At 34.1% G+C, this 15,170-nt stretch overlaps 1 protein-coding gene across 1 annotated transcript; it reads right to left on the bottom strand.

Annotated features, from left to right (window-relative positions):
• Positions 1-610: 610 nt before the first annotated feature.
• LOC124373750 lies at positions 611-1,775 on the bottom strand. The gene has a single exon (XM_046832095.1). It carries the CDS (start codon positions 1,652-1,654, stop codon positions 611-613), a length of 1,044 nt encoding a protein of 347 aa, XP_046688051.1. The 5' UTR covers positions 1,655-1,775.
• Positions 1,776-15,170: the final 13,395 nt, after the last annotated feature.

The following is a 15,170-nucleotide window of genomic DNA, read 5'->3' as shown; positions in this document are numbered from 1 at the left end:
CGTGTCGACCAGGGCCCATACTAACATCCCACAGAACAATACGGGTACGTACGGTCTTATGTCTTTATTCCGAACTTCGGCTGGACAGGTTTTGGTGAATTCGGCTATATATTTTACCCACTGCTGCCATTCAGCGGAGGTTCTTAAATTCGTTTGCGGGGCTCCAGGTGACCTCCTTTCGCCTGAGCCCTCACTCCGTTTCCCAAGTTGCATTTGCAATCCGTAGTTTTTAAAACCAGGGGTCTTGCAAAAGTAACATTTTAGGGTTTTCGGGAAGCGACAATTCCTAAAAATGTGACCGGGTTTCTCACAGTTCCAACATACAAAACTAGAAGTATTCTTCGGGATAGTTGTGTTTCTCTGAGAGGCTATACTTTCTCTTCTTACAACTTTTTGTCCTTCCCTAGTATCCATTTCCGGCCTACCAGATAATTTATTCGTCCTCTCAAACACTTTATTTTCTTCGTTATTTATTGACTTCCGAGGATGTTCCCGTTGATCTCGATTAGGATGTTCATTGTGTGATCTGAGTGTATCAGCCGCTGCCTTATTGGTGACATTTGAAACACCAAACGTTTTTAAATTCTTATTTTTGGGGCTATATGCGGTTTCAGGCACCAGGGACTGAGCTGGACCTGGCGGTGGCCGATATAAGTGAGTTTCTCGGATATACATCTCGTAGTGTTTCTGCCGAAGAAATGAGTTCACTAATCGTTCGTATGTCTTGCCTCTTTAAACTCAGCTTGTACTTCGGGTGCATATTTGCATATAACCTATCAAGCTTATCTACGGGCGTCATACCGCCTCTTCGTCGCATCAACGTATTCAAGGCCACTACAAACGTCCTGATGGGTTCACTGTCACCTTGTGTTCTACGTTTTATTTCATCGTCCATGTTCGTCTTATAGCCTACCGGAAGGAAGTTTAGCTCGAAATCTTGACGAAAATCTTCAAAACTGTCCCAAAACTCTCTATTATTTCGATACCACAGTAAAGCGGTACCCTTTAGCAATTCAGGGAGTGCTTTTATCAGATCGCCCCCGGATACATTATAAGCCTCCATCAGCTCATCAAGTCTTTCAAGAAAAGACACTGGATTTCGCTCTCCGTCGAAATGTAAATTCCACTTTCTAATTGTGTTGCATATCTCAGCGGAATTGACATGCGGCTGTCGGGAAAGGTGCTCATCTCTCAATCTTTGATTTTCGTTAGAATAGTGCGTTACATGCCGCCTAAGAGAATCGTGAGAAATCCCAGGTGCAATGTATTGACTTGTCGCCAGAGCTGGAAGTTTAAAAGCATCGGTATACACAGATCTTGTTGCGCCATCGTAAGGTGCATAACTCACATAGTCGTGTCCAGTATCCCAGTTGGACTTGGCCTTACTCCGCGTCTTCAGTGAAACTAAAAGCCTCTTTACTTCGTCGTCACTAGTATCGGGTGGAACCTCGAGTATCTCCCTCAGGTTTAACTCTCGGCTTCTTTTATCAGTCTCTGCTTCACTGGTATTCGGCCCAACTGGGTCGTTGCCAAAGGATTCTCTTCCGCCTACAGCCTCATCTCGTCTGTCCGGCTGTGAGCGAAGAAACTGTACGAAAGATTTTCTTAGATAATCTGTCGTCCTACCCTCGGTGTCCAAGTCGTGTTTTAGCATTTCAGTTATTAACTGGGCTTTCGTGAGTCTGTATATCCACCCCACGACTGGATCTAACTCAGAAGGGGAATAACTAGTCGTGGAAAACGCCTTTGTTGTTTGGTCCTTCGAAGTCAACAGTGGCAAAACCCAAATCTCGTTTTTCGATACCTTTAATTTGTGATTCGCTAGTATTTTCAGAGGAACTAGTAGTCACAATCGTAGGTATTTGTTTTTGGTGTTCTGAGTCTGTTGTTGACTTTTCGGGCCTATTCGTGTTTCCACCCTTTGGTAGAACGTGCATTTGAGCGAAAAAGTATTCGCACAGTCGCCAAAACCCCGTTGGTCGAAGCATTTTATAAACACTATCTCGCTAAACCTCTTACTAAAAGTTTATCTTTTACGTTCGAAGAATATTACACTCGTACAATCACTATACCCGTCCCTGTTCGGGCGCCATTTTGTAACGTTAGTTTTTAGTAGGGTGCAAAACTTCAACCGTTTTGTAGCCTACGCGGATAGTTGCAGTTAGCTGGGTATTTCCCAGGGGTCTGGAGAGTTGTGTATTTCGGATATAAAGTGTTGACTCAGAAAGCAAGTAGATCTCAAAAGATCTGTTAAAGTAGTTAGAGCCACAAGCTCATCATCGCCAACACTTTAAGGGGCAAAGAACCGATTTGATTTTAAAATTACGTATACGGAAACAGAAACATGGTATACAAGTAACCAACCCACGCTCAATTGGTATTCCGTCACTGCGGGACAACCTAAGCTTACCCCACGAGAATTCAGTACAATCGGGTTATAAATCGCTAAATAAAATGATCGTAATAAGATGTGCAATCATTTAAGGCTATGTCTATATATTTATCTTAATAGCGACCGCTCGTATATCCCGCTTATGACAGCAGATCGTAAATTTAGGGAAACCTAAATTTATTTTAGACAGGACCGATTTTCACAGCAGTCCGAGAGCCTTAATAATAAACGAAAACTTTATTTAATCGAAAAACAATTTAATTTAATCGCGTTTAATCGTTATGACCCGCTTGTGACAGCAGATCGGAAATTTAGGGAAAACCTAGATTTATTCTAGACAGGACCGATTTTCACAGCAGTCCGAGAGCCTAATAATAAACGAAAGTTTTATTTAATCGAAAACAATTTAATTTAATCGCGTTTAATCGTTATGACCCGCTTGTGACAGCAGATCAGAAAATTTAGGGAAACCTAAATTAATTATAGACAGGGACCGATTTTCACAGCAGTCCGAGAGCCTAATAATAAACGAAAACTTTATTTAATCGAAAAACAATTTAATTTAATCGCGTTTAATCGTTATGACCCGCTTGTGACAGCAGATCGGAAATTTAGGGAAACCTAAATTTTATTTTAGACAGGACCGATTTTCACAGCAGTCCGAGAGCCTAATAATAAACGAAAACTTTATTTAATCGAAAAACAATTTAATTTAATCGCGTTTTAATCGTTATGACCCGCTTGTGACAGCAGATCGGAAATTTAGGGAAACCTAGATTTATTCTAGACAGGACCGATTTTCACAGCAGTCCGAGAGCCTAATAATAAACGAAAGTTTTATTTAATCGAAAACAATTTAATTTAATCGCGTTTAATCGTTATGACCCGCTTGTGACAGCAGATCAGAAATTTAGGGAAACCTAAATTAATTATAGACAGGACCGATTTTCACAGCAGTCCGAGAGCCTAATAATAAACGAAAACTTTATTTAATCGAAAAAACAATTTAATTTAATCGCGTTTAATCGTTATGACCCGCTTGTGACAGCAGATCGGAAATTTAGGGAAACCTAAATTTATTTTAGACAGGACCGATTTTCACAGCAGTCCGAGAGCCTAATAATAAACGAAAACTTTATTTAATCGAAAAACAATTTAATTTAATCGCGTTTAATCGTTATGACCCGCTTGTGACAGCAGATCGGAAATTTAGGGAAAACCTAAATTAATTTTAGACAGGACCGATTTTCACAGCAGTCCGAGAGCCCTAATAATAAACGAAAACTTTATTTAATCGAAAAACAATTTAATTTAATCGCGTTTAATCGTTATGACCCGCTTGTGACAGCAGATCGGAAATTTAGGGAAACCTAGATTTATTTTAGACAGGACCGATTTTCACAGCAGTCCGAGAGCCTAATAATAAACGAAAGTTTTATTTAATCGAAAACAATTTAATTTAATCGCGTTTAATCGTTACGAAATGTTACTAATGGTGAAGATAACTAAATATTACTACAATATATTTAATTCTATATGCGTACAAATTCAATGAAAATATGCATGAAAATTCTTGCACATGCAGAGTGAAAAACGTGCAAAGAAAATTTACGTTTTATATTGCAAGCCAAGCTAAGCAAAACAAACAGAAATTTACTACAACTATTGCACCATGAATAATGAAATAACTAATCGAACTCGGAAAAATAGTCACCTGTCAAATGAAATTGGAGTTGTCTGAAAATGTCCTCTGCTCGCTGTACTGTCCTTCACCTCGATAATCACGCTTCTCCGTATCGAACCCCTCTCGCCGGCCCTCGCCAGTCCCTTTATCAGTCGACTACCGCGCTCTAGGTGGCGGCAGCTACAATCTTTAACAGCGCCCCCCGCGGATTCTACGGCAATCTCGTCCGCGACGGTAGCGCGCCGTGCGAGTTTTACTACAGCCAGGACATTAAAACTATCTTCTCGCTTCCACTTGATACAATTTAATGTAAAACAATATAGTATTTCACTGTTCTGACCCAAAAAAAAAACACTTCAAAATTTTGGGACCTTACAAAGTTCGCCAAATAATCTAAATACAAAATCTAAATCTAAATTTTCATCCATGAGGTTTGGCCAAGCGTCTGCAAAGGTTCATTGCCTATTTAAAAACAATTTGAACTATTGTTATGAAATTTTGCACGTCAACTCATTTTGACGTACTCATGGCAATGTTCATTGGTGGTACACATCTCTCCACGGGATTTGGCTCAACGTCAACAAAGCGGCATTATAATTATGGCTAAAATATTTATTTTATTTAACAGCCTTCTTTGCGCAAAGCTCTTCGGGATCATTCTGTGATCGGAATTTGATTGATACGGCAAAAGTATTTAGTGACAGAGTTATTTTAAATTCAGTTTACCAAATAGTCGTTGTTAACATCTCTTCAGAAACAAACACCCCGGTCAAAAATAGTTTCTAAAGCATTACTGTATTCAAACGGAGTGATTTTGAATTGTGTTCACTAAACAATCTTTTATGCCTAAACGTATCTTTGAACATACCCCCTGATCAAATTTTGATGTCTATGACATTAGTAGACATCGGAAAAAATTAAATAAAAAGAGTAAAAACTAACTAACAAAATTATCTAAACTATATGAAAATACTATCTCTGTATTAATTTTAGTCTCGGTCTATCAAAAATTACGACAGTTATCGCGTTTCTCAAAACTCGCGTTATATTGCATAGACCCGTACATACATTAAATTGTTTTTTAGAGTTTTGTGATTTGAATTCAAGGGATAATAACGAGGCGAGAAAAACGTTTAGAAAATATAATAAAATCTCCCGAAAACTCCATCCGTGAAGATAATTGCAATACATAAATATCCAAAAATGTTTTCTAAACTTAAAATGACCAGCACTTTGTGTCCAACATTTCAATACTTTCAGTTAATTTATGGTTCCACCGATATGTCGAATTTTTGCTTGAACTTATTTCTGAGATTATTACATCATAATTATTTTTCTTATCCCAATATAACGCTTCTTTAACATTATAAGCATATATTTTATACTAATAGATTTCATGTTTCATTGTAAATTGGAAATTAGGAATGCCAAGTGTATGCCCGCATCTATAAATCAACTACATTCTATCAATCGTTTTTCACTTCAGATTTTAATCATATTTTTATGTAAAAAAGATGTTTTATAGAATGATCACTGATAGCTGAATTGGATTTTTTAAATTTGGGAATGCTTGTTCAGCCAATCTCAAACGGTTTGTAAAGATTGTGTTTTATTGATTTGATTTATTATTTTAATAAACCTATAGACGTCTTCGTTGGTAGAAGTACTCGTTACAGGTTTTAGTCAGTGATTCTAACAACAAAGGACTTAACAGTTCCTTTGAATAAAAACTTTTGACGGAACCACATGCCATAGACCTTGTTACAAACTGCATTACCGACTGGCTAATCAAGTCTGTGGTAAATTTGGCAGCCACAGTAACAGCTTTGCCAGTTCACCTCGAGCTATCATTCGTCTAGTCCTACTTGCTCAAGCTCCCTCTGGCAAGTACCAAGCTATCTTCAAAACATATTTAATTTTATAAAGTCATATTGGAAACCTTATATAGTAATTTGTAGATGTGGAAATAGACTTTTGTAGTACCTTTACTTAATCAGTTAATTGAAAATATGTTAATATGGTAAAATACAAAAAAACTGTGAAAAAATATCCTAAAGTATACCAATTATGATGGTAACAAATTTAAGGGTTTAAAGAGGGTATTGAGTTCTATAAACGTTTGTAAAATATATTGTTGACGATGTCTTAAGGTTTTGATATTACACTTTAATAATTGTTCCCTCTCCTAGCTCAACTGTGAAAAAAAATAATTGAATAAATATGTTAATAAAGTTAAGAATAATGTTAAAGCTGACATTCATCACGTGAACAGCTGGTCTGTCCGTTTGTAAGTAATGACGTCTGCTGAAACACTCTTAGCCAAATTACCGGCAAAGTTCAATAGTATTAACTACCCATTAACTTTAACTTTCTCCCTTCTTCCCCTCTTAAATTTCCCCTTAATTTACAGCCAAATATTGAAGGGGGATTAATTATACACTTATACATATCTTAGGCCTACCCATTTACCAAATTTTCCAAATCACATTTTGTTAACATTTATTCGCGGTTACGTAATTTCCAGCGGAATAATAGTCATATACCTTTCCTGGAGACTTACTTAATGACTAATGCAAATATTCCCACCTCCTGAATATTCGTATAAGAATAGATAGACTATAACTGTGGAGAACATTGTTGTGGGGATTGAGTGAGTAAACAAATGTTTATAAATACCTTGTAAATAATAGTTTCTTTTCATTCAATGATTTTAATTGAATAGATCTGATCATCAATAACACTAATTTTATTTTAAACCTACGTTGACAAATCTTAAAGGTGAAGTCTTTAGCTTTCTTATAGAAATATATTATGATATAATACGATGGAGTCTTACGATTTTTTATAAACATGTCATATATCAGGTGCTCAATTCGCAGTTGAATGTAGTTCAATTTCAAGTTATTTGAATAATTCGTATCTTTTTGTTGATTATATACAAGAGAGCAACATAAGTTTCAAATCCTACAAATACCTGTTGATAAACTACAAGCGAAACTTTTTTTAAACTGCAAGAACTGAGACAGGTTTTAATGTTCAAATATTAGTGCGCTCTGATAAACATTTAAGTGTAAAAGAGGTTACAATCCGTAGATGCAGACGATATAAGGATTATTGAAGGGTTGGGAACACAAGTCTGACTGTGGTTTATAGAGGCTTTGTAAGTGATACTTAAGAAGACCTAACACACTTGCTAACAGTTATGATCTCCTCCCCTAACTGCTACCATTAAGAGAAATTCATTGTGTATATTTGCTATTTAATCTCACGCTAGATAATTTGTGCGTTTTAATGGAACTTATCAATAACAATTTGATTTAACGTCCGCCTGTGGTAAAGGCATATTGTTATAATTAACCTATACTTTTTTATATGTACACTATCATTTGTTAGTCATATATCCATATCTGTTTTAATAGCAATACTAAAAGAAAGATCAATTTACTCTTGTATAATACACACAGATTTTTAGATATAAAACAACATTTAAACGAGGAGAATATCGTATACATTATTGGTGTACATTAATTTAAATAAATAAAAGATACATTGCAGTTGCCACACTTTCAATGTCTATGGAACGGATGTCGCCTGATTTATTTTTTTTGAGAGTATCAAGACGGTGGAATATATAAAAAAAAACAGTAATATCTAAAAATGAAGATGTCTAGGGCCACCGGTATTGACTGATTGAGCTCATTTTTATTCTGAAAATTAATTACCTACTGATTTTATAAACTTAAACTAGGTAGGAGTACGTTACACCACGTGACACGTTACAGGTTTCACTGTGATTTCTTGCAAAGATTTTATGTCTCTGACTCGTTTCTTGTTATCGTTGCGTATTTCAATAGTGGACAGATCTTTGGACTAGCCAGTTTGCGTGTAACCCCATTTATACATAGACAAGTCATGTTTGATGATGGGCATAACCTTTCATAAAGGTTGTCTAAGTGTCCCTGAAGCCTATAATTTAGTATAAAAAAGTATAAAACTAATTTTTTTTAATGGCAGTAATTTTTTTTATATAAAATACCATTTCATATTTTCCATACTTCAAAAACTTTACTGTGGTATGCGAAGAACTTCTTACAAGCAGACCCTCAAACATTTCTCTTCTTATCTCCCAGCGGAAACTATGCTATCACAAATTTATAACTTTTATCAGCCATCCGGTCGGCAACTGGGTGTTTCACTTAGCGATGGAAATAACTAAATAATCAATCAGAACTCAATTCAACATTGGATTGAGTAAAGAACAATGTAATAAAGTAACATTGAGTACTAAATGCAGACCAAAACAACAATTTACTATTGTAGGGAAACATTATGGAAACAATACAAAATTTCAACAATTTTCTATAATGCTATAAAAGTAGAGATATATATGGAAATCCTATGAATTGACTATGGTGCCTCAGACTATTAATTCAATAACATTATCTTTAGCAGGTGACTGTAATAGCAAAGAAATGTAGTAACAATGGGGATCTCTCGCTTGATTGGACAGGACATCGACCAGTCAGCAATTTATTTGAGTTGCTCTTTGTTCCTCGTTTGTTCTGAGTGAAATATCTCTGGGCTCTTTGTTGTCAGTCCAAGACACTCACAATTATTGGATGCTTTGTTTGAACAAGAATACAAGTGTTCAAGAAAGTGTATGACGTCTGTATACAAGTTTGTTGAAATGTACCAGAGTATAACAGTTGTTACAATATCGCTATAATAAAGGAAGGATGTTTTATTCCTGCTAATAAATCATATATTTGAATACTATTTATAAATTTATTTAATCGCTGTGAGATATTTATTATATTAATATAATAAATTAACTTCAGGTGATCAATAGGTAAACATGGGTCAACTATTAAAAACTAAACAATTGAAGTATTGTTTTTAATTTCGGGAAATTTTCATTTACACAATTATCTATAATATAACCACAACATAATGCCAATGGCGCAGTGTAGCGAGTACGGCGCTTGTCGCAAGATAACCAGATCAAGCAACGTCGAGCGTGGCCGCTGCTTGGATAGGTGACTGCTGAGCGATCCTGTCCTTGCAAGCGGCGGCCCGCCTGCCCGGCCATTGTTGGTGGTTCGGAAGTCACCTTTAAGCCGTTGGTCCCCAGGTTGTGTTAGAGAGAGATTCTTAGCCCTAACTTCGCCTGGTAAAATAAGACATTCTTTACTTTACTTTTTTCTTTACTTTTACTTTTTTTACTGTAATTTTACTTTAAAATAGTAGAAGCATGCGTTCAGACAGAACCACAAAACACATATATGATGATTACTATGTAACACTGCACCGCACTGGTTAGCGGGGTCATATGTTTCCCTGGCGCTGGGTCTCATGTGATTTTTCCCACAGTATTTCTCCATTTGTGCTTGATTCAGTGTTAAAGTAAAAAATATAAAAACTATCAGTGAACTAAATTTATACTGAATTATAATCTTTGTTAAAGTATGGTGAAACCCCTCAAAAATTGATATAGTTAGGTCTTATTCAGCCAATATTTAAAGGCAAATATTTAGTTTCAAAATGTATTAATGTTTGTAAAGTTAAAGTATGTCATGTTGCACAAAAATGTAGATGATACCGCATATTGGTCACAAAAAGGGGGAATATATTGAGGGGTTCATGTATTATGTTACGCCGCAAAGATATTGCAGCATATTTTTGTGTCACCTGAGAGCTAGTTGTATTCAGAACAAAGTATAAATACTGTCTTCCTAAATTATAGTCATTCTGTAGTAACTCTGTAAGAGTTGGATGATCTAGTATTAGGGTTAATTTCAATCCAAAGTGTACGACTACTATAAACCCACTCGGTAACTATGGTTAAGGTCGTTGCGGGCACTTAATGTCAACATCCTTATATCCAGGTAGTTGCTTAATGTTAAGTAACAGTGTTTTTAAATTTAATCCAACACTATAGCTCTCTTGACCATGTCATCTACAACACTGCATGCCAAATTAATTTTATAACCCACATTTTGGATTCATACACGGTTGAGAATCTAATAACGGCAATCAAGATTCCACGGTGATTACTTAAGGCTCTGAGTCAGGTGAGTTCCAAACTAAATTACAAGTCGTAAACATAGCATTCCATTTACGACACCAGCAGTTTCGGCAAACATCTTCTCAGTTAAGTATTTCCTGTAGGATTTACTGCAATACTCGCTGATAAGGCTGAATACAAAAACTATTAATTACATGTAAAAGTATAATTAAACCTCAGTACTGTAAATTGGATTTGTTCTTTTCATAGTTTAAATACTGCATATGCAAGTTGTGATAAATTTATAATTCAAATTAAAAATTTTTTCAACTGAGGTTATTTTTATTTAATATAATTTTAGATGTACACATATTTGAGTTTCTTAACTATTTCAAACAACCAATATTCAATAGTTATTAATTTATTACGATTCCTGTATCAAGTTAACGTATTGATTAGTTTCCATTTTTTTAAAGCTTAAAAAATGTCTTGCTGTCCAGACGCTTTAAAGAGACTTTAGAATATATACATTATTACACGAAATATTAGTTCGGCTATTAAGATTGTATTAAGTATCAGGGATTGTTTTAATACACCGATTATTGAATTTTAGTATTGGTTATTTCAATATATCTACTTAATAAACTTATTTTAAATCAAACGTAAAATTTAAAAAGTGAAAAAATATGTTTTGGTCACGTTTATATTATTTAATACAGAAAATTAGTTTTGTTGTTTGTATTTTGTAGATTATTATTGTTTAGATTATGATATTATACCTAATACAGGAAGGTACGAAAATAAATAAACTTTTAAGCGCTGGTAATAATATAGTAGGCCTACTAAACTCTGATCTAAGATAAAGACATTTTTTCTGGAAATATTATTGCTGACTGGTGTCTTATTTGTAGTATATAATCCTGATATCCTAATTCTAAACGCTTCGCATCCTAATCCATCGCAAAACTTCCACAATAGTTGTCCTCATAATTATAACTACCCTTTTAACTTGATCATGAATCTTGATTTCACGTATGCTAATGACCATGTAACCTCTTGTCCGCAACATCCTTGAGCATGGACCCGCCTAAAACAACTCAAAACTAATTAGTTCCAAGCCGAGACGTTAATTAATAAGATACAAAACAGCTTCAATGGATGGGTTAATTATAATACTGATTTATTCTACAATTGATTGCAATATACCCTAAGATATTCGAACGAAGTTTTCGGATTAATAACTCACATTGTTCGCAAAATTAAAAATTCCGGACTCGGTTTGTGGAAATATGGCTTCGTAGCTGAAGCAGGCAAATTTGTGTAATGAAAATCACCACACTTATAACGGAAGTAGATGTATCACTCAGCCACGCATAAAAACAGGAACGTTCATAATAATGACAGTCTTATCCCACTAATCTACATTGCAATTTATTATAATCTGTATAATATTGTCTACTATTATGCCAAACCTTCTTTTACTCTTGACATGTTGTAGACCTATATAGTACCAAAATGGAGATTATGCATTTGAGGCATTCCACTTATATGTATTTAAAAAGTAAGGAGTATCAAAGTAGAACATTTCAAGAAGGTTCAAAGATACTCTTAAATCGTGTTTTTTAAAACATACGTGAGTTAAAATTATAAAACATTGTTGATATAAACAGAAACTAAGAAGATGTTTATTAGTAATTATATAAAATTAGTGCATTCAATGGGTGATTGTAGTTCAATAAAAAATTTCAATTTCCTTACTGAGGAAACTTTGAATTAACTGCTCAACAAAAATAATTGCCAGGTTTGAGCAATATAACATATTATGTTTTGTAGAATAAAAATATATTTAATAGAAGAATAAATAAAGTATGTCAAAATTGAGGCAGAAATAAAGACTATAAATGCAGATTACTTAGATGTATCATTACGACTTGATGTGAATTATTAGGTATAATGAACAATGCAGCACCTAATGAAGCTAGTAATGACCAAACTTGTGAGTTGTGAGGCAAGTCTAGAACAATGGCTTGGTACAATCCATAATAGCTTGCTTCTTACTTACCACAACGAGACCTAGAGCAATTATTTCATTATTTTACTAGTGAGCAGTTAATGTATTAAATAGTTATTATCATTTTTCTTGGGGATAAAAGAAATATAAATAAATGAAAAACAATTGAACAATTATTAAGCCAGTACTGGGTGTGCAAAAATGTGCGTGAAGAAGAACTACTGTGGCTGATATTACTCATGATTTCTAACAAAATATGCCTTGTAAACATAGAACAAGTAATTTGTCTATTAGCCACTAGTCACCAAATTAGGATCTATAGAATTATCAAATCTACACATACCAAACTTTTGCACATATGTTATGTCAAACAAGAGAAGACGAAAATAAAGTGTAATTTTGGTTTGTCTAAATACCAACATAATGGATTTGTTGAAAATGTTTCGTCAACTAACAAACGAATCAGTAGAGATATAAAATGTATTTAAAGTACTAACTATATTGCATTTTTTGTTACATTTTAACTTATTTTTTCAATAAAATCATCAACGTGACCAAAACTACTACTTTAAACTATACGCTTACACAAGCCGAGAACAATAATAATTCAGTCAGTTGAAAGCTATCAGTTGTTTTGACATGTTTGTTACTACCCTCAGCTTATGCAAGCGTGCCTTTGAATAGTCGTGCTCGTTTATGCGTCGACTAATTTCCTTCAAAACATTACCGTTGGAATTTAAATAAACATTTAAAAATAGTTGTTATCTTGTAAATGTTTTATAAATGGTTGGTATTTTTATGTAACTGTATTGTTATAGTACGGTTTTTTAACAGGCACCATTTCGTTAATATTTTGTTTTAGTTTTTGCCTTATTTTCCATAACCTGAGTGCAAAGTTTGGTATCTTTAGTTGGAGAAGTTCTAGAGATCAAAAATGTTAATGCAAAACGTCGACTAACGACTGAACGGCACATTTCTTAGCGTATGTTTATATGACATTTTTTACCTTAAATCATAAGTATTATAAACCACAGAGGTTTGAGCCATCTATTTCTGAACACTCTGTATACCGTGACGGAAAAATTATTTTTTTAATGGTTCAAGTTTCACATTGAATTGCTATTTGGAAAATTTCCCTGTTGTTTTGTAGGATAAGGAAGAAAATACTGCTTTATTATTTCTTCATTAAAACTGCATTTAAATTCTTATTATCTTATCTATAGATCGAAAAAACTTGAAAAACTTTATAAGAAAGGAATCTTACTCTTTTTACATGCAAATAGTCACCTACACGAATAATACGGTTTTATAAGGTTATTTAACAGTTGTAGATACATTTTCTAAACTGCTTTGGCGGATAAAAATGCCAAAAATCTGTTAAAAAATGCGTTATTGATCGAATTAGTTGAGTCTGGTGTTAGGTCAGGAGCCACGGTAATAGCTTGGCCAGTTGGGGTGTTCACTCAGACAAAATGTCTTTCTTCCCAAACCTTCATTAGGGTATTGATTTATGTACTATTTTTATAGTTATTTCAGTAAAATGTATACAATGTTTCATTACTACGAGAAAATTACAAGCTTTTAGCCTGAGTCTTCTTAAGGCACAGGTAATGTAGTTGGTTAAATACAATAGAAAAATATAAAATTTGAGTTTATAAAAGAGGTGACGCTGAAGAGCTTAAAAACTAATTATAAATCTTAAATATTATTTCTTTGTTATATAATATGACATTACTCCTTTTGGAGCCTTGAGCCTTTTGGAAAATTTCACTATGCTTAATTTTTTAACGAATTATTTTCATTGACATAAGCAAATGTCAAAATTGAGTTGGTATATACACATTTAATTAAATAAATACTTGTTACAATCTTAGTATTATAATTTTATATGTACATTACAATAGGTGGTATATTCATGCGGAACATAGTTCTAAACATAACAAGGTAATAGAAACATCATGAGATTCTCACTGCTAATACTCAATAGCAGTAATAGCTGTATTAATGTAGGTTTAAAACTGGTTATAGCAAGAATATAATAGTAAATGAGTTCAAGCAACTGATTTTTGAAGCCCAATATCTCAGACCTGTTACACTGCAATACCGCAAAGTTAATCAAGTCTCCCATTAACGGTTGGCAGCTCCAGTTACTTGGCGCGGCGAATGCACTTCGTGGTGTACATTGCCCAGTCTTACTAACTAACCAATTTCTCCTACATAATCTCCTATTCAAACTTTATTTACTTAAATTTTGAACATTTAAACAAAAGTTCTAGTTTTATAATTGTTCAGGAACTACGACATAGTGGGATATTACTCATAAATTTAAAGAGTATTAGTTGTAAACTCAGGTGTAGACTTTTCTACAGTGTTCAAACAAAATTTGTTGCATTACACGATATTATCTAGCTCATAATACTAATTACTTTTTTATCGTAGATTCACAATAGTTACTAATTCACACCTGCCTGCGAGAGCAAGTGTTCATACACTACCGTTCTGTGTCGCCTAGTTCGGTATTTGGTCTCTGCCTCTCGTTTTATGTCCATGCACGTCTCGGATTCTAATCAGGGCACATTTTGAAGAAAACAAAAACTCCCCCCAAGATCTAGAGACATAGCAGAATCAACGGATGCAATGTTTTGAAAGCATTACAATTTCGAAGTAGATTACAGTTGTTGAAGTGTATATACACTTTCATGGAAGAAGACTTTTCAGTACCATGTATAAACTTTGCTTGATTATATGTGGAACAATAATACAAACCCTACTACGGTGCCGAAAATACTTCAGATCAGAAGTTCAACAGACGAAGTTGATGCTTTTTTAAACAAATGTATGCATATATTTTCTTTATTTGGGCAACAATGCAACATTTAGTACAGCACCGAGAATAAATTACACTGGTAAGAAAATGACAAGGGCTGGAAGTAGAATCTTTTTCCCTAAATTAATTTTTCTCAGACCGAGTATGTATTTTTAATTTGTCGTGACAGCAAATCAAACATTACTACTGCTTGTAATTTTAAATCCAACAATTTTTAAATATATCATATGAGTGGAATACATTCCAAGGATA

Source organism: Homalodisca vitripennis, unplaced genomic scaffold (genome assembly GCF_021130785.1).
Source record: "Homalodisca vitripennis isolate AUS2020 unplaced genomic scaffold, UT_GWSS_2.1 ScUCBcl_6301;HRSCAF=13455, whole genome shotgun sequence".
NCBI classification, from domain to species: Eukaryota; Metazoa; Arthropoda; class Insecta; order Hemiptera; family Cicadellidae; genus Homalodisca; species Homalodisca vitripennis.
Note: the sequence above shows the minus strand (reverse complement) of the source record. Positions and strands in the feature narration are given on the sequence as shown.